At 44.2% G+C, this 20,516-nt stretch overlaps 1 protein-coding gene and 1 long non-coding RNA gene across 3 annotated transcripts; one reads left to right on the top strand and one right to left on the bottom strand.

Moving 5' to 3' along the window:
* Window positions 1-8,534: 8,534 nt before the first annotated feature.
* Window positions 8,535-11,514, bottom strand: LOC134296519 (uncharacterized). Its single transcript, XR_010003300.1, has 2 exons — window positions 11,003-11,514; window positions 8,535-10,491 (listed from the first exon to the last, which is right to left on the bottom strand). It is a non-coding gene; the product is annotated as an uncharacterized LOC134296519 (long non-coding RNA).
* A 357-nt stretch (window positions 11,515-11,871) lies between these two features.
* On the top strand, window positions 11,872-19,581 carry abt1 (activator of basal transcription 1). Of its 2 annotated transcripts, none has more exons than XM_003216660.4 (4): window positions 11,872-11,996; window positions 14,399-14,768; window positions 16,476-16,651; window positions 18,019-19,581. In XM_003216660.4, the coding sequence occupies exons 2-4, from the start codon at window positions 14,450-14,452 to the stop codon at window positions 18,355-18,357; spliced, it is 834 nt and encodes a 277-aa protein (XP_003216708.2). In that variant the 5' UTR covers window positions 11,872-11,996; window positions 14,399-14,449; the 3' UTR covers window positions 18,358-19,581. The 2 variants fall into 2 exon arrangements, with proteins under 2 accessions (XP_003216708.2, XP_008101790.2); XM_008103583.2 differs by lacking the exon at window positions 11,872-11,996 and adding an exon at window positions 12,006-12,080.
* Window positions 19,582-20,516: the final 935 nt, after the last annotated feature.

The following is a 20,516-nucleotide window of genomic DNA, read 5'->3' as shown; positions in this document are numbered from 1 at the left end:
CCATGCTCCATTTACTCTCATTTTTAGTTTTAAAAAGACAAAGAAAAAAGAATATTGCCCTTGATCCTCAAGCTCTTGATGTCCATGAACAAGGCTTTCCAGTTTTACAACATGGCTTCCATTCATTTTTCAATTACTTGCATTTCAATGAACTGGATCTGATTTGAAGCTTGGTATCTTGGCATTGCAGCCCAAACTATTTGATATAATTAAATTAAGGGAGATGTTACCTCAACCTGGAAATGAAGCGCTTCACAATGGTCCCTTTGTGTCACAGTGAAATATTGCAGTGTCAGATAAAGAGATCTTATGGATCTGGAGGTCTTTAGGGTATAAAATGTTTTGTTGCCCAGAGGTGGCATTTACCCTCTCTCAGTGGGCGTGTATAGGCTACAAAATTGGTATTATAACTAAAGAGAAATTATTTTCTCACAAACTTCGGAAATCCTGTGAGCAATCAGGGGCTTATGTAGTTTAATCAAATGTTCCCTAGACATTTGGTATCAGTGATGCACATTTTTATGAACTAAATTTAGAGGCATATAATTATGTCTCCTGAGAGGTAGCCTGGTTTAGTGGTTTTGATGTCAGACTAGGACACTGGGCTTGAATTCCTGTTTAGCCATGGAAGCCCAGTGTATGACCTTGGGAAAGTCATACTCTCTCAGCCTCAAGAAAATATCCACAGAATAAATCTCGCCAAGACAACCCTAGGAAAGGGTTACTGTATATTGGAGTTGTCCTGAAGGCACATAACAAGCACACAATTTTGTCTGCAGAGGTTTATTTCAAAGCAACAATGAGTCTGTGAGCCTGAGGACCAAAATTTCAAAAGATTTCAGCATTTCAGTGGTTGGTAAAGCTTCATATCCTTACTACTTGCAATGAAGTCATATGAGGCCTCTTCTACACTGTCATATAAAATCTGGAATATTTGATTTGAACTGGATTATTTTACACTGCTATATAATCCAGTTCAAAGCAGATAATCTGGAATTAATATGGCAGTGTAGAAAGGGCCTAAGAAACACGTTAGGATGCTAGACTAGAGGAAATCATAGACAAGCTGGTAAACATGAGACCAGTTTGAGATGCCAAAATAGATTGGTTTGGTTCCAGGTACTGAGGAATCTTATCCTGATTTCAGAGTGTGTAAGAATTCCCTGTTACTAAAAGAGTAGAGATAGGAAAGAAATTTTCCTGGAGAAAAAAACTTTGTAGCACCTATTTCCTCCGAAAACCATATACAAGTCTGGCACAGTGTCCTGGTGAAGCAAAAGAAGCAATCAAAATTAGGTGTCGATTTATAAATCATGCAGTTGAATTTGTATGTAAGTTGGAACAGGTACATTTTAAAGTGTAACTCCACTATATATATACACACACACACACACACACACATGTCAGAACCCTGCTACTAGAGCCTGGATGTGGCTCTGAGTTTCAGGGTCACTGACATTGATAAGACACCTGCGGCTCAGGACTTGGAGAAGAAACGGCTGCTGGACTTGGCGGGGAATTTGCGCGGGGTTTTACTGAGCGGGAAGAGACTGTTCAAATGAGGGGGAGGGTATATAAAGGAGGGTTGGCCGTAGTATCCCATTCTTGGCTTTTCTGATGTTCATGTTTCCTACAGTAAAAGTTTCTGGTGATATCACAGAGAGTCTTGTGTGTTCATTCAGGAGCGGCTGTGGTGAGCTGACACTAAGCCAAGAAATACGGACACCATCCCGCTGTAGCGGTGAGGTGTAACATGCAAGTGGAGGATGAAGAGCTCTTGGGCGCAGGAGGAGGAAGGTCGGAAAGGGCCACTCCCGAGCCGGACGCTGAGTTCCACCAGCTGGCGGCCCTGGCGTCATCCACCGCTTATGCCCAGCCAAATGGGGTAACCCAGAGGCGTGGAGTGGTGCGGGGAGACAGCACCAGAGGAGAGGAAGGTTCACCTTCCCCAGGCCCACAAAGGATGGTGTTTCTGGAGGAGAGGATGTCGGCGATGGAGACCACCCTGGCAGTGATGTCGAGGGCGATGGAGCGCCTGGCGGTTTTGGCGGAGCCGGAGAGAGGAAGGGAACTTCGGGCTAGCTCAATGTGGGACGTGAGCGTGGGAAGCAGCCAGGGCTTTGCAGACCTCCCAGCACCGAAGGGAAGGGAAATGCGAAAGGAGCCCGGTGCCCGGCCCAAGATCCAAACAAGCCTGACGCGGGTGGAGGAGAGTGACGACGAAGGGGAAAAGCCTCCGAGAATCCCGGCTACGCTCCCAACTGAGACCCTGGTGCCCCTGGCGAATGCCGGGCGTGGCACAGGGCCAAGAGAAGCAGCAGCGGGGCCCACTGGTCCGCAAGGGGGCTTGCGACGGGCGGAGAATTGGGGATTGCCACCACAGGGACCCCTACCGAGACGAGAGGAACTAAGGATCGAGTTTGGGGGAGAGTCCTCTGAACTGGATTTTTTCCTGACCACGGTGAGGGGCTATATGGAGGACAATGCTCACACTTTTAGAACGGAATCCAGCCGGGTACGGGCCATTGGTGCAGTGTTGAAGAGGGGAGCGGCCAGCTGGTACGTTCAACTGCACGCGCGGCGCGACCCATGTCTGGGGTCACTCCGACGCTTTATGGGGGCCCTGGAGACCCGTTTCCGAGATCCACTGGAGCAGATCCGGGCGAGGGAGAAGTTGAAGACCGTCTCCCAGGGGCAGAGGTCAGTATCTGAGTATGCGGAGGAGTTCCAATGCCTCGCTGAAAAGGTGCCGGAATGGTCTGCAGTAACAAAGATAGAACTATTCAAAGAGGGTCTCAGGCGGGAGATCCTCTCCTGGGCGGTGCATCGTGATGAGCCTGACACACTGCGCGGATGGATTCAGCTGGCGGGGCGCATCGAGACATCGCTGGCCCAGGCGAGGAGGCACCGAGGAGGGCTACAGCAGCGGCCGCAGATGAAAGAGGGGAGCCGGAAGGAGGGATCAACCCCAGCCGGGAGGAGAACGGAGCCGACAGGGAACGTGAGCACCAGCAGGAGGGGCTGCTTCGTGTGCGGCCGTTTGGGCCACAGGGCTGCCGAGTGCTGGCAGAGAAAAGGGGAAGGCGGAGGCCCGCCCAAACCAAGAGCCGTGGCAGGGAAACGCGCCGAGGAAGAACCACCGATGAGGCACCACTCGGGGGGGTTGGTAAGTCAGGACAAAGCCATGATAGTGGTCCCCATTCAGCTTGAAAGTGGCAGCAAACAAGCAACCTGCAAAGCATTTGTGGATTGTGGATGTTCCAGGAACATCATCTCCCCTGAATTAGCCGAGGGATTGGGATGCGAAAGAACGAACCTAGAATCCCCAATAGCTTTTTCGCAGTTGGACGGATCCACAGCATCGGGATCATTAGCTAAGTACAGTGCCGAAGATGTAAAGTGTAAGATAGGGAGTTGGGAAGGAAAGGTGTCATTTGTGATATCACAAATAGCCAGCTATAATGTTATACTAGGCATGCCGTGGCTGGGGCAGGCCAACCCGCAAATCAACTGGGAGGATAAGAGCATGATCTTCAGGATGAATTTGGAAGAAGGGAGCCAGGAAGGGGAGAGGGAGCCAGGGAAAAGGGGGGAGGAAGACTCTATCAGAATAGCAGAACTGGCAGATAAATTACCCCCAGAGTATCGGGATTTTGTGGACGTGTTTGATGAGAAGGAAGCAGACAGTTTCCCACCGAAGCGGAGAGTTGAAGTGAAGATAGAGCTAGTCCCAGGAGCAGAGCTTCCCAAGGCAAAAATATACCCAATGTCGGCTAGGGAAAAGGAGGAACTGAGAAAATACATTGATAAAAACCTAGCGAGGGGTTTCATAGAGCCTTCAAATTCCCCTCTAGGGGCGCCTGTGTTGTTCAGGCGGAAAAAGGACCAAACGCTGAGGCTCTGCATTGACTACAGGGGCCTGAATGCAATCAGTTCTGTAAATAAATACCCCCTACCCTTAGTGAAGGACTTGATCGCCCAGTTATCGGAGGGACAGATATTCACTAAATTGGACTTAATTGAAGCGTACCATAAATTGCAGATCAAACCAGAGGACAGGTGGAAGACGGCCTTCTCCTGTGCATTCGGATTATTCAATTATCGTGTGCTCCCCTTCGGTTTGTGCGGCGGAGGTGCCGCGTTCATGCAATTAATCAACGAAGTGTTGCATCCATTGTTGTACAAGGGGGTCTTTGTTTTTTTAGATGACATATTGATAATATCTCGGACTAAGGAGCAACACATAGAACTAGTCAGGGAAGTCCTGCAAAAGTTGAGAGAAGCAAAACTGTATGCGAAGCTTGCCAAGTGCGAGTTCAATAAAGACCAGATAGACTTTCTGGGGTATAGGATTTCCTCCCAGGGAGTGGCGATGGACCCTGCGAAGGTAGAAGACGTGAGGGGGTGGGAAGCCCCCAAAACACGGAAGCAGCTGCAATCCTTCCTAGGGTTCGCAAACTTCTATAGAACATTTATCAAGGACTTTGCGCGCCTCACTTTGCCATTAACGGATTTGTTAAAGACTAAAGGCAGGGGAGAAACAGCCAAAGTGAAGGCCCCAGGGGCCAAACTGACATGGACAATAGAATGCCAGGAAGCTTTCGAAGCCCTTAAAAAGCGTTTTACTGAGGAGCCTGTCCTACAGCACCCTGATATGTCTAAAGCCTTTGTATTACATTGCGATGCATCAGACCGGGCATATGGGGCAGTTCTGCTACAGAAAGACGAGGGGGGGAACCTGAAGCCATGTGGCTATCTGTCAAAAAAGTTTAGCGATACAGAAAAAAACTGGCCAATTTGGGAGAGAGAAGCCTTAGCTATTCTAAAAGCACTAGAGTGCTGGAGACACTTTCTGGAAGGAAGTGGAACACCGTTTGAGGTGTGGACTGATCATAGAAATTTACAGTATCTAAGATCCCCTCGTAAACTATCAGCGAAGCAAATTAGATGGGCCCAATATTTCAGCCGTTTTGATTTCAGACTCAGATTCTTCCAGGGGAAACATAACATACTCGCTGACGCTCTCTCTCGGATGCCTCAGCACGGGGGAGGAATTCAGGAATCTGAAGGGAGCCTATTCCTAGATAAGCAATGGGGCCTGGCAGTACTAACTCGAGCACAAGCGGCCAAAGAAAACAAACGTACTGCCATTTCCACGGGGGGAGGAGAAATATGGGAGGAAGAGTTGAAGCGAGCGTATGGAATGGACAAATGGTTACAAACTAACAAAGAAAAGGGAGAATTGTGTGGGGATTTGGTGTTTGTAAATAAGAAATTGTATATCCCTGAATGTTTAAGACGAGAAATGTTAAGGAAGTACCATGATAACAAAGGTGCGGGTCATCTAGGCCCCACCAGGACTATTAAACTGTTGGCCAGACAATGCTGGTGGCCCGGAATGAGGAAAGACGCCAGGGGGTACGTCACGCAGTGTGAATTATGTGCAGAGGGAAAAACACCACCGGGGAAGCCCCAGGGGCTATTGCAGAAGGTGGTGGAGCCCATGAGGCCATGGGAATGCGTAGCCATGGATTTTGTAGGCGAACTACCCCCCAGCAGAGGCCACAGATACATTTGGACAATATTGGACCTATTCTCAAAACAGGCACACTTTGTGGCCCTGCCAAAACTCCCTTCAGCTGAAAAACTTGCTGATTTGTATGTGAAGCATGTATATCGCCTACATGGGTGTCCCGACAAAATAATTAGCGACCGGGGAGTCCAATTTACTGCAAAATTTTGGGGAAAATTCTTACAGCTGTTAGGAGCAGAAAGGAACCTGAGCTCGGCCTTTCATCCCGCGACCAACGGGGGGGTCGAACGTACCCAACAGACACTGTGCCAATTTTTAAGGATGTACACCAATTATAGACAGGATGATTGGGCGGACCTTCTACCGTTTGCTGAGATGGCTTTTAACGGGGCCGTACATTCGGCCACAGGTCGTGCCCCATTCGAAATAGTATACGGACAGGAGGTGGCACCTTTCCCCAGGCTACCCGAGTGGAAGGAAGGGGAGGGCCAGACCGACGAGGAATGGCCGGCCAAAATCAAGCAAGGGTGGCAAACCGTGGTAGAGGCATTGCGGGAAACACAAAAGAAGTACAAGCTCTTTGCGGATCGTAGGCGCCGAGAGGGGGACAAATTGGGCGAAGGAGATCTGGTTTGGCTGAGCACAAAAAACCTAAAATTGGGATTCCCATCCAAGAAATTGGCTCCACGCTATATAGGACCATTCAGGGTAGCAAAAAGAATAAACGAAGTGACCTATGAGCTGAGGCTACCCAAGGACCTAGGAAAGATACACCCGGTATTCCATTGCAGCCTGTTAAAAAAGTATAAAGGAACTCTGGACGGCGGAGAACAATAGTTGTGTTTAATCTTTTCCTTCCAGGATGAAGGGGAGGAGGACGCCATGTCAGAACCCTGCTACTAGAGCCTGGATGTGGCTCTGAGTTTCAGGGTCACTGACATTGATAAGACACCTGCGGCTCAGGACTTGGAGAAGAAACGGCTGCTGGACTTGGCGGGGAATTTGCGCGGGGTTTTACTGAGCGGGAAGAGACTGTTCAAATGAGGGGGAGGGTATATAAAGGAGGGTTGGCCGTAGTATCCCATTCTTGGCTTTTCTGATGTTCATGTTTCCTACAGTAAAAGTTTCTGGTGATATCACAGAGAGTCTTGTGTGTTCATTCAGGAGCGGCTGTGGTGAGCTGACACACACACATATGGATAGCATAGGGAAGGGTTAACCTCTCAAATAGACTACTGCAATGCACTCTCCATGGGGTTGCCTTTAAAGACTGTTCAGAAGCTTCAAGTAGTCTAATGGATGGCAGCCAGGTTCCTTAATGCACTGGTGTTCAGGGAACACACAACTTCCCTGTTGCGTCAGCTCCACTGGCTGCCAGTCTGCTACCGAGAACAATTCAAAGTGCTGGCTTTGGCCTATAAATCCCTAAATGGTTCTGCTCCAGCTTACCTATCCAAACACATCTCCCTTTATGAGCCAGTTAGAGCATTAAGATCAGCCGGAGAGGTCCTGCTCTCAGTCCCGCTGCCGTTGCAACTGGCAGGGACAAGAGACAGGGCCTTCTCGGTGGTGGCTCCTCAGCTGTGGAACTCCCTCCCCAGTGAGATCAGATTGACCCCCCTCCCTCTTAGCATTTAGGAAGCATGTCAAGACCTAGTTATGCAAGCAGGCATTTGGCGATTGACAGAAATATGGAAAAATACCCGGGATTGATGCAATGGTTCAACAGCAGTATGTGTGAAAAAGATATTGGACAACAAGTTAAACATGAGCTAACAATGTGATGCGGCAGCTAAAAAAGCCAATGGGATTTTGGCCTGCATGCTACCCCACTATTTTGCCTTGTTTAGACCACACCTGGAATCAGACTGTGTCCAATTCTGGGCACCGCAATTGAAGAGAAATGTTAACAACCTGGAATGTTGTCTAAAGGGAGACTAAAATGATCAAGGGCCAGGAGAACAAGCCCTATGAGAAGTGGCTTAAATAACTGAGCATGTTTAATGTGTTGTCGAAGGCTTTCGTGGCCAGAATCACAGGGTTGTTGTGTGTTTTTCAGGCTGTATGGCCATGTTCCAGAACTATTCTCTCCTGATGTTTCGCCCACATCTATGACAGGCCTCCTCAGAGGTTGTGAAGCATGTTTAGCCTGCAGAAGAGAAGGCTGAGGAGGCATGACACTATGTATAAATATGTGAGGAGAAATCATAGGGAGGAGGGAGCAAGCTTTTTTTTTTCTGCTGTCCTGGTGACACAGAACAATGGCTTCAAACCACAGGAAAGGAGATTTCACCTGAACATTAGGAAGAACTTCCTGTGAGAAGAGCTGGGGTGCTATGAATGCGATTTCCTGCTTCTTGGCAGGGGGTTGGACTGGATGGCCCATGAGGTCTCTTCCAACTCTACTATTCTATGATCATCAGTGGAATTCTTTGTCTCAGAGTGTGGTGGCGGCTCCTTCTTTGGAGGCTTTTAAGCAGAAACTGGATGGTCGGAGGTGCTTTGAATGTGATTTTCCTGCTTCTTGGCAGGGGGGACTGGACTGGATGGCCCATGAGATATCTTTCAACTCTATGATTCTATGTTTTATGTTGTGTCTATGATTGCTATCAGTTGTATAGTTTTAATGGTTTTTATTCTATTGTTATATATTGTTGTTTGCTATTTGATGTTTATGTATGTGAGGCGTTGAATTTTGCCATTGATTATGCTGTGAACTGCATTGAGTCCCCTCAGAGGTGAGAAAAGCGGTATATAAATCAACAAATAAATAAATAAATAAATAAATAACAACCCTATGGTGTTTGTTTTGCTGTCTGTGCCTCTGTTCAGAAGATTTTACCTTATTTTCTGTCCCTGTGTTGTCGACCGCATTTCTGGGGGATCGGGCCCCTTAAGGAGAGAGCCGATCCGGTCCTGAGAGAACGGACCTTGGCGGAGCCAATAGGAGAATATGAGCCGCAATACAACCTGGAGCCGAAATGAAGAAGGTCCGCCAAAGTTGAAGGAAAATCCGCCAAGGAGTCTTTATTGAGCGATTCAGCTGAAAAGGACACTAGTAGCGATCATTCAGCCTACTAGCGTACCATATATCCAAAATAAAGCCATATTTATACAATGTTTCGGTCTGACAGCCCCTTGAATTTCCCGCCCCGCTCCCCCGCCCATCTGATCGCGGATAGGCTAGAGTGTTGAACGAGGCGGGCTTTCGTTTCCCGCCTTGCTCCGCATGGCCCAATAGGAAGCTGCTTTTTGTCTCTACCCGGGCCAATCAGGAAGGGGAAGGCGGGAGTTATTGGAACAATGAAGTGACAGGGCAGGAAAGATCAGATTAATTCCTGTCCGGCCGATTTCTAAAGGGATTAATGACAGCAATCAAGGGTTCCTGTCACGTATACAGATTTTAGATATGCCTTGGGGTGTCAGGGGGGAAGTGGTGATGGGTGTTGATGAGCCAAAATTGACAGGCTCCACAGGGCGCCTTCCTGAGGTGTCCTGGAATTTCCTTAGGATGAGATATGACAATGTTTGCCTTGGGGGCGAATCACCTTAGGACAACACTCCGAATTCAGTGACTCAAGCCTTATATTGTCCATGCAATCTGAATTAGATTGGGTTAAACTGTGGCAGATTATCCTTTTGTTTTTGGGAAGGGAAGTCTGGGTCATAGGATCTGGGGTTCATGTTGGGGTCAAAATATTTCCCATTTGATTTCATGATTTGACAAATTATATGAAATAAAATGAAAAATAAAATAAAGTTGGAACATAAACCCAGCTGGGAAAAACACATATCTTTCAGGGATCCCAAAGAGTACAAATACATATAGGCAGATAGATAGATTTCAAGGAAGTAAGGGAGAATCCATAGAGGTGGGTTACATTGCATAAAGGGGAATCATGAATGATATAAACAATTTGAAAACATTGGATAAACACGAAGTTCACAACATCTGGGGAACCCAATATGGAAATTCATAAAAGTGGAGTTTTAGCAGCATGATTTCACAATTCATGAAGTTAGCCCAACGATTAGAAATTCATACAACAGTGATTCATGAGGATGTCCAGGTACATAGAATATGAAAATTCACGGATACATGAGGAAAGGAGTCCATCTGTGGTGGAAGGAATTCATAGAGATGACATGGGGAAGGGGCACATGTGGGTTGCAGTCTTTGGAAGTATAAGATTTCATAAGTCCAGGGATAGGTCTGGGGAAGAGTGTTCTTCTCCTTCATAAAATTATGAAGGTATGAATGAAACGTGGAGGGCACCCGTCCAGGCACCCTCCTGGCAGCTGTAGAGAGGGTGAGAGTCCTTGGAGAACTATGTCTCCCAGCGGGAGAGCGATCCCCCCATCCCCAGTTCACAGAAAGGGGCCAGGGATCTCCTAAACCATCCCGCGGGTCGCGGGGAGAGGAAAGTCCGGGCTTAGGCTACAAGAGAGCAGCCCGGCTTGAAAAGAGCAGTCGGTTCCGTTTGACAGTCAGCTGATGAGGTGCCGAGAACTGGACCGATTTCGGTTCCGTTGGTGGTCTTCGAGTCAGGAGCCTTAGAAAGGGTTAGGACTAAAAGAGGAGCGTTCTAGGGGTAATTTTGATAAAGATATGAGCCGATTTGTATCGTCCGCCGTATTAATCTATGGCGGAGAAGCCTCAGCCAGAGTTAAAAGGACGGACGGGTTAGAGAGAGAGAGAGAGAGGATTTCATGCCAAAGAAGGAGTCAGGGAAAGACACAAAATAACCAGATAGAGAGTGTTACTGCTAAAATAAGTGCTACTTTTATTGGGGGATTTGTTACATAGTTCAGGGAAGGGGAAAGTGAAGAAAAAAAGATCTTTTAATAATAGTCTGCTGCGGTCCCGCTCCGTTCCTTTTGGTGATGGATCTGCGGAACTCTCCGCTGCGGGTTCAAATTAATTTGAAAGCCGGGGTCTCGGTCATCACCTGTGATTGCTAGATTTTGAAGAATCCAGGATTACTAATCAAGGTTCAGTGGAGATGCCTTTTCCCCATGATAACTCTTTCAGGAGTGAATTTCTCCCTTCCAAGGGGTAGATTTCTCTCCCTTCCTGTTGTCCCAGCATCGTTCTTAGCTATGAGTCATTTGTAAGTCAGTTGTTTATAAATAAATAATAAAACTTTATTTATATACTGCCCTATTTCCTCAGGGGACTCAGGGCGGTTTCCAACATAGCAAAGGAAACCATACAACTCAAAACTATAGAACTACTTAAACATAATACGAATAATGAACATTAGTATACAAAACATACAATTCAAAACAACCACAGCATTAAAACTAGTAACGAAATACTCCATAATTGGGCCAAGATATAGTGACCAGGGGGTTCAGCGTTGGGGTGGCCAACTATAAGGTGCGAGGCAGGTCTAGTGCAACAGTATGGCATATTTGTAACTAGGGGACTGTCTGTGATCAGTGAGTATATCATTTATATTCACTTACTTTTTCTCTATTCCTTTTCCTCCATTAATTTAGGATAGAAACATTCCTCCTTCCATATTATTTACTTTACAGCTTCCTTATACTCGTACCACTAGCTATGCTGGGTAGGGATGATGGGACTTGAAATCCAAAACTTTAGTGTCAAGGTTTGCCAATCCCTTTTTTAAATTACTACATCATGAATGAATGAATCCATTGAGTTCCTCCTTCTGCTTCCATTGTTTTCTCATATCCATTTGTCAAAAGTATTTCTAAACTACCATATAACAGTTTCGAGCAGGCATGAGCAGACTTAGGCTCTCCAGGTGTTTTGGACTTCAACTCCCACCATTCCTACTAACTGCCTCAGGCTCCTTCCTTTTCCTCCTCAGCCGCTTAAGCCTTAAGTGAACGGGGACTAACAGTGGCAGAGAGGAACTGGCGCATGCGCCTTCGGAAGACGAGGGAACCGTTGGGACTGTTAAGTCCTCGCGCATCAACATCAAGCTCGTGATTGGACGTTATCCACAGTCGTCTTTTCACCAGCCAATAGATAATGAGTAACCATAGACTTATTCAGAGAAAGAGTGACTTTGCACGTGTTATGACTCCAAGTAGTGTCTGAGTTATGGCGAACCGACCGAAGGGTTTCCTTGGGAATTTGCCTTTCCCTTCGTCTTCCTTCCCTTGAGGCTGAGATAGTGTGATAATGATAATGCCCCAAGCGGGGCCTCGAACCCAGCTCTTCAGAGTCACAAGCTCAGCGCTCAACCCACTGCACCATCCAAGTTCCCAATCCTCACGCGGCATTTAGAAGTGTGTTAAAGTCAATGGGGATCGCTCTCTGCAGTGTGCTGCGTGCCTATCACTCTTCCTGACATCGGAGCCTCGCGTCACTCTTTTTTTCCTTGCTCTGCCTTTTGCGGCAGTGGTCGCCAAGTAAGGTTGTCGTAAACCGTGGTTTCCTTGACGGCTGAGAGCAGGCTCGACGAGGCGTCTCTCTCTCTTTGGACGGGTAAGTCCACCTGCATCCGAAGTGCAATAAAGGGTTTGGATTTGGACCCCTGGCCAGCTGTGAACTGGAGCAGGGAGGAAAAAGGTCTGAAGGGAAAATGTTAAGTGTTTTTAACCTTTGAGTTTATGCCACGATTATTTTTTGGGTTACTGTGAGTTTTCCGAGCTGTATGGCTATGTTCCAGAAGCATTCTCTCCTGACGTTTCGCCCACATCTATGGCAGGCATCCTCAAAGATTGTGAGGTCTGTTGGAAACTAGGCAAGTGGGGTTTATATATTTGTTGAATAATGTCCAGGATGGGAGAAAGAACTCTTGCAGTTGACCACCTTGATTAGCATTATATGGCTTGGCTACTTCGTGCCTGGGGGAATCCTTTGTTGGGAGATATTAGCTGGTTCTGATTGATTCATCTTTGGAATTCCCCTGTTTTTGAGTGTTGTTCTTTATTTACTGTCCTGATTTTAGAGGTTTTTTTTAAAAATACTAGTAGCCAGATTTTGTTCATTCTCATGGTTTCCTCCTTTCTGTTGAAATTGTCCACATGCTTGTGGATCTCAGTGGCTTCTCTGTGTTAGATTGGTTCTGCAGACTAGCCATAGCAGAGCACTTGATGAGCCAACCTGGACACAGCATATTATTTGAGAACACAGAAATGCTCAATCGCTCTAACAACCACCATGCCAGACTACAGAGAGAAGCCACTGAAATCCACAAGCATGTGGGCAATTTCAACAGAAAGGGAGAAACCAGTATTTTTAAAAACTCTAAAATCAAGACAGTAAATAAAGAACAATACTCATAAACAGGGGATTTCAAGGCATGAAACAATCATGGCCAGCTAACACCTCCCAACAAAGTATTCCCCCAGGCAGGAAGCAGACAGGCTTTGAAGCTGAAAGGTCATTCAATGCTAATCAAGGTGGTCAATTGCAACATTCGCACTTGCCTCAAACAGGCAAGAGTTCTTTCTCCCACCCTAGATATTCTACAGATATATAAACCCCACTTCCTTAGTTTTCACCAGATCTCAACCTATGAGGATGCCTGCCATAGATGTGGGCGAAACGTCAGGAGATAATGTTTCTGGAACATGGCCATACAGCCTGGAAAACTCACAGCAACCCAGTGATTCAGGCCATGAAAGCCTTTGACAACACAGTTATTTATTGGTTTGAAATGTCCATTTTCTCAAAAAGGGACATCCTGTTTTAATAAGGGATTCTTGCCATCCATAGCTATAAGGGTCAAGTTTTCCAATCCTCAAATAAGGGGCACCATACGTATCTATGGGCCCTTCCACCCAGCCATATAACCCAGAATATCAAGGTAGATAATCCGCAATATCTGCTTTGAACTGGGTTATTGAGTCCACACTTCAGATATCATATGTTTAGCTCTATCTATATATAGATAAGGGATAGCTGGCAAGCCTGATCTGTCATTTCTTGTGTTCACTATCTAGTTTGTATGGTAGTACGGGTTCTCTGTCTGTGCCATCCATGATGCATTATAATAGTATTATCTAGATTGTGGAGCTAGAAAGTACAATACAGGCAGCAGGGTACCCTTCATTTTTTCCATAGTTAGGGCAAGAGGCTTTCTGGCTTTGTCCACGTGTGTCTCAGGCCCCATCTACACTGGTATATAAGGCAGCTTCAGAATGTACTTTGACTGCATTGAATTAGAATATATGAGTCTTTACCGCCATATAATGCCGTTCAGTGCTTTTAAACTGCATTCTGAGACTGCATTATATAGCAGTGTAGATGGGATCACAGAGTCCTGCTGTCTCATACTTGTTCAATCAATGCTGAAGGTTGGCTATTTGTGTGAGAAAGTACAGCAAACATATCAAAGTAACAGGATATATATATATCACACACACATATACATACCGTGTTTCCCCGAAAATAAGACAGTGTCTTATATTAATTTTTGCTCCCAAAGATGCGCTAGGTGTTATTTTCAGGGCATGTGTTTTTTTTTCCATGAAGAAGAATTCACATTTATTGTTGAAAAAAATGAACATTTATTATATACTGTACAGCAGTTGTCACCACAAACCAGCATAACCAGACAAACTGAATCCTATCAAGAATTTCTTGTTACTACCATTATTTCAATGTACAACAATCTATGATATGTACATTTACCAATCTTGCATGCTCTGGTGTTCTGTTTGGCAGGCATGCTTTCAAACAAAAACTTTGCTAGGTCTTAATTTCAGGAGAGGCCTTATATTTAGCAATTCAGCAAAAGCTTTACTAGGTCTTATTTTAGGTGATGTCTTATTTTCAAGGAAACAGGCTATATACATACCAAGACACTAGCGATGTGGAGGGGATTAAAATTGGGTATTGATAGGATTTATTCCCTTGATTGTTTATTCTCTTCCTTCCAGTTGTGCTACCCATCTCATACAACAAGTTTTAATAATAAGATTAATAACAGGATGGCTGATCAAGGTATAGAGGAGACTCTGCTGAGTCCTGCAGGTGAAGATGCAATAAAGGACAGTGATGAGGAGAGAGAAGTGCCTGTGACAGAGAACATTGAAGGAGAAGATGATCCCTGGGATCAAGATGTTGCCTCGCAGGACAAGGAAGGAGAAAGCAATGCTCAAATGGTTCTCCCTATTGAAGCTGGTGCCAAAAAAATTGTGCCTGGCATCATTTACCTTGGTCATATCCCTCCCCGCTTCCGGCCCCGACATGTCCGGAACCTGTTGAGCGTTCATGGTGAAGTGGGGCGCATTTTCCTACAACCTGAAGGTGAGCTGGAGAGTGTGCATTAGGGAGGAGTAGGGCGGTCTTAGTGTACATATGGATGGAAGAAGCAACCTTCTACAAGCCTCATATCCTAGTTATTTGTCATGTATATAATTCAGATTGCTTACTATATGTAAAGTAGAGTCTCACCTATCCAAGCTAAACGGGCCGGCAGAAGTTTGGATAAGTGAATATCTTGGATAATAAGGAGGGATTAAGGAAAAGCCTATTAAACATCAAATTAGGTTATGATTTTACAAATTAAGCACCAAGACATCATGTTATATAACAAATTTGACAGAAAAAAGTAGTTCAATACGCAGTAATGTTATGTTGTAATTACTGTATTTACGAATTTAGCACCAAAATATCACGATATATTGAAGACATTGACTCCAAAAATGGCTTGGATAATCCAGAAGCTTGGATAAGCGAGGCTTGGATAAATGAGACTCTACTGTATATGATTTAGTATGCAGTTTTTCCTTAACTCTGTTGTTTGAGATTGTGAGAGGGACTGCAGACCATGTGGGAGAGTAGATGTTTCTTTTGGGCAACTGAAATAATACTTCTGAAAATCTGCTATTTATTTTATGTATTGGCATATCTTTGTTTCTAACAGTTCAGAGAGATAACCAGGTATATCAGTCTAACCCCTGAGAAACCCAAACTGCCTTGCATGAATACTAATGGAAATTTACCACTAAGGAGAAGATTGACTCAAGCGAGTTTTTAACTCTTCTCAGGAAGATCATACTTTACAAAAAAGTTATTATTCCAAATAGTGTAAATGCCAACTGATCTCCAAAAAGGGCCATGCTTCCAAATGGCTATGGAAATTCTAGCTTTCCAAAAGGTTATGATCTCTAAAAAGTCATGCGTTTCCAAAAGAAGCAGAATGTGCAAGACATGATGCATGCACAGGTGCTCAATAGGGCCAGGTGTTATGAATGCAAAGGTGAAGCGCTTTGTTGAATGCAGTCTGTCTTTTGAATTGGGATCTGTATGGAGAAGTGGATGAAGAACGAAGAGACCCAGGTAGAATCATTTGCTTTAAGATTTCTTACATGGGACAACACGCATTTTGGTGCCTCAAATGTCAGCTCTGTTTCTGGGTATGTTTGGCCTTCTAATTCCAGAAATGGCACCAGTTTTCCCCCATCAGCTATAGTTTTTGAGTTACAGTACATATGCCATGTATCAATTGCTTTCTGCTCACCTATAGAAAACCATGATAATCATATCTAAGAAACTAGAGCTGATGCAGTCTATTTAATGCAACTTTCTGAATCAGTGTCCCAAATAACCCCAGAAATAGGCCTAAAAAACCAAGACACAAAGAAAATTGTGTTGTTGCTGGGCTGTGTTATTGAAGACATTCTGACTGAAGGGCTAAACAATTCTTATCTCCTCAAAGTTTAAAGAGTTTCTCTTGAATGAGTTACTCTTAATTTCTTTGATTTGTTTTGATATTGAATTGCTTTGCAATCTTGTAGCCGGGAAAATGCTGTAGAAATGGCCTTGAATAAATAATCAATAGTAGGCATATCTTCCATTTTATATATGGAAGATACAGCAGCTGAGTTACAGTGACATATCCATAAGTCAACAGATTTAAAAGTTTGACCTGAGATTCTAAGGTCTACTACTCCCAAGACTGCACAACATATAACCAATTTCTCTCTCTTTCTTTCTATCTCCCTCTCTCAGAACGATTTATACGAAAGAAAAAGAAGAAAGCTGGAAGCAATGCCAAGAATTTCACAGAAGGCTGGGTTGAATTCCGGGATAAACGTGTGGCCAAATTGGTTGCTGCTAGTTTGCACAATACACCTATGGGTACCCGCAGGAGGAGTAAATTCCATTATGATCTCTGGAATATGAAGGTGTGTGTATGTATGTGTGTGTTTGGGGAGAGGGAGCGTTGGGAGCTGCTCATAAGGATGTTCAGATTTTCCCTCTCGTCCATTCTTAATTTTTCCTATAACATACCAACAACAACAAAAGCATTCTTGGTGTCTTGGTTTCTAGGGTTATCTGGAACTCTTATTCAGAAAATTGCATTGGATATGCTACATTAGTTCTAGTTTATATAGATTAAGGGGACATGACTGTTTGATGGTGCCTGCATGAAGTGGAGGAGTTGGAATTTATCCAGAAGATGGAATAGCTCCTAGCCTTGCATTGGTCTTTAACATTATTTTATGTGGCATATGTAGTTAAAATGTTTCTTTGACAATACAGTGCTCATATTTAATGATGCTGCAATTAGATATCTTGCCCATTATATCCTTTCTAAGAAAAGCAAACAAATAATGGGTAAACTGAATATGTTTTGGAAGAGCAAGAAATTGCTACCATATGGGCTTCTTCTCAGAATTATGTTAATTTCTTAGCTCTGTTTCGACTCTTCTTGATAGGAGTAGTGGAAGAGCCTTCTTTGGAGGCTTTTAAACAGGTTGGATGGCCATCTGTCAGGGGCACTTTGATTGGCTTTTCCTACATGGTAGGGAGTTGGACTAGATGACCCATGCAGTCACTTCCAACTTTAAAATGCTATTATCCGTCATATGATTCTAGTAGGCACATTTATCTGGGAAAATCTTATTGGTCTGGATGCCTTTTGATGCAGTTCTTCTCAACCTGGGGTCCCCAGGTGTTTTGGCCTACAATTCCCCAACCAGTTTACCAGCTGTTAGGATTTCTGGGAGTTGAAGGCCAAAGCATCTGAGGATCCACAGGATGATTTCCCTTCAGAGCAGGATATTAGACCAGAAGCCGGCTATGGATGGGAATAAAGATATTAATGGATGGGCTACTCTTTTTCCTCTATTCTTGATGAAGTGAAATACCATTCTCGGCAGAGATGTGGTCTGTTTGCTTGCTGATTGTGTCTCAATTTAGGTCAAGGGCTGCAAGAAATTAAATGGAGGACCACAGATTGCCTACCTTTTTTGTAAAAACATTACTACCAACTGTTATAGTCTAACTAGTTATGGAGAAAGGGCCCATTTTACTTTGGCCCCTAGACTAATGCGTGGAGGACAGTGACTTCTGAGAATACGAAAGCTGTCCTACTCTTGGTTACATTATTTCCATATCTTATACCAAGGATGGGCAATGGTGGCCTTCCATACCTTGTTAGATTGCTCTGGCCAAAGCCACAATTTGCCCAGCCTTGTTTTAGACCATAATGTGGTGTTCTTTGAAGTTTCATGAAGCCTTAAGCCATTTCCTCATCTCTTGCTCCTAGTACTTGCACCGCTTCAAATGGACTCACCTGAGTGAACGGCTCGCATATGAAAGACAAGTGCGGCAGCAGCGGATGCGTGCTGAGGTTTCACAAGCCAAGCGCGAGACTAATTTCTACCTCCAGAATGTAGAGAAGAGCAAGCACTTCGCAGCGAAGGGCAGTCAGAGAGGACAAGAGGAAAAGAATTGGGGCTTTGTCCAGCGCCGTACTGAGGAAGAAATCCAGACCAGCAAAGAGAAGAAAGGTCTGAAGCAGCAACTGGCCCGTGCTGCTGAGATACAGCAAAAATCCCAGTCGAACAGTTCCCTGTTATCCAAAATCTTCAATGTCCAGCAGTAGCAATGGCTTGCTTCCTATCCTGATTTAGCTTTGGCAAGTTGAGGAGACTTAAGACTTCCATAGATCCTATGAGAAGTAAAAATGGTCATGTTTTGTTTGGCCCATTTTATGTATACACTGTGATCTACATTTACTGGTCTTTCTGCTGTGCAGAGCCTCTCTTGCCAGGCAATGACCAGAATTAAAGGTTTCTCTTGTTGGGATTAGAGTGAACTCTTTTGGCCTTTCCTTTGGTGTCTGGAGTTGGTCTGTTGCATCCTGGAGCTAAAGCCATAAAGGACTGTGGCTGTATAAGGCAGATGACTCTGAAGGGGAACTGAAACGTATTAGGATCCAGTTGCTTATACAAACCACAGATTTCTAGAAAGCTAAGGGTGAGGGTTAAATAAAATGGTCAAAGTTTCTTTCCCAGAGTTCCTTGTGGTCTGTAAAATACCAAAACACATTAGTCTTTACCTCTCTTTGGAAGACTGATCCCAAATACAGTAGAGTCTCACTTATCCAAGCTAAACGGGCCGGCAGAAGCTTGGATAAGCGAATATCTTGGATAATAAGGAGGGATTAAGGAAAAGCCTATTAAACATCAAACTAGGTTATGATTTTACAAATTAAGTGCCAAAACATCATGTTATACAACAAATTTGACAGAAAAAGTAGTTCAATACGCAGTAATGTTATGTTGTGATTACTGTATTTATGAATTTAGCACCAAAATATAATGATATATTGAAAACATTGACTACAAAAATGGCTTGGATAATCCAGAAGCTTGGATAAGTGAGACTCTACTGTACTGTTAAATGGGCAATATCAAACATCAATGATAGGTGCTGTGAAGATGCTAAGATAGTAAGTGAATATGCATCACTGGATGTTTTAGATGGGGTATTGTGAGCTGCAGAACCACCAAAAAGTCAGAGGTACGATCCTGGGAGCGGGAAGGTAACAGCACTCCATGCAGTCATGCCAGCCACATGACCTTGGAGGTGTCTACGGACAAGGCTGGCTCTTCAGTTTAGAAATGGAGATGAGCACCAATCCCCAGAGTCGGACATGACTAAACTTAAATGTTAGGGGAAAACCTTTACCTTTATCTATTGTGTAATCTGCAAGGAATATTATAATAGAACATATTTTTCTCAAAAACTGTATTGCATTCAAGATTGCTAATTTTCCTAAAATATTGTTAAAAACATGTTTATTAAATTAAAATTTTAAAAAATGTTTTTCATCCTGTTTATTTCAGTTGTGAAATATCTGGAAATTTGGAGAGCATTTTTGAAAGAATTGTGGGAAATTTCTAATAGAGTTGTTTTTTCAAGGAGGTACTATAACTGATTAAAAATATCCAGCCTCTATCTGGTAATTTAATCCTTGGTTGATAATACAAGCCATGATCAAGGGACTGGACCACTATAGAGACGGCTATAGTATTTGGAGAAGTGGTTTGAGTGTTAGACTGGAGATCAGGCTCGAATTTCCTGCTTGGCCATGAAAACTCGAGCAGGGAATTAGAGCCTGATCAGCCTTGGGCAAGCCATACCCTCTTAATCTCAGAACTTTATGATAGGGTCACTGTTGGGTGGTCATAAGTCAACAACAGTGATGAGATATAGAGATGGAAGGGGTTAAAATGCATCAATGGGATTTGCCTGCAGACCTTAAAGGTAAAAAGAAGCCCTTGGTCCACTATCCACGAGTACCTTAAAATGTGACTACTTGCTATCTGGACATGTAGGATTGCTTAATCAGACCTGGTTACACAGTGCCTGGGATTCAACCTTAACTGCACCATCCGCTCTGTAATACAAGAGAAGTAAGAGGTCCTCAAAAATCCTCTTTCTTGCCTAGTTGAATTGGTTAAATCAGAAGGCCTGGAAATTTTGAGATTTCCTATGGACGAAAAATGATGGTGTATAAGGATGCTTGCATCCCAAATCAACATAACATTTGGATCCAGAAAATTTGTCCATGTATCTCAGTGAATTGTTTTCATCATTGTGAAAGAATACAATTTGCATTGCTGGGAAGCAGATATTTGATTAAATGCTTCAGGAGAAATTGAGGCATGCTCATATACTATGAGATAATTACAAGATAGCCATCATGGATAAAAAAGTATGAGCAGATTCTCTAATCTCTCAGGCCATCTCAGTAAT

Source organism: Anolis carolinensis, chromosome 2, assembly GCF_035594765.1.
Source record: "Anolis carolinensis isolate JA03-04 chromosome 2, rAnoCar3.1.pri, whole genome shotgun sequence".
NCBI lineage: Eukaryota > Metazoa > Chordata > Lepidosauria > Squamata > Dactyloidae > Anolis > Anolis carolinensis.
This window is presented reverse-complemented; position numbering and strand designations above follow the sequence as displayed.

Excerpts from the sequence above, each read along its gene's own strand:
- abt1 (XM_003216660.4), top strand. The coding sequence starts at position 14,450 with ATGGCTGATCAAGGTATAGAGGAGACTCTGCTGAGTCCTGCAGGTGAA. Across the intron at positions 14,769-16,475 it reads CATTTTCCTACAACCTGAAG|AACGATTTATACGAAAGAAA; the intron begins GTGAGCTGGAGA and ends TCCCTCTCTCAG. Across the intron at positions 16,652-18,018 it reads ATGATCTCTGGAATATGAAG|TACTTGCACCGCTTCAAATG; the intron begins GTGTGTGTATGT and ends TCTTGCTCCTAG.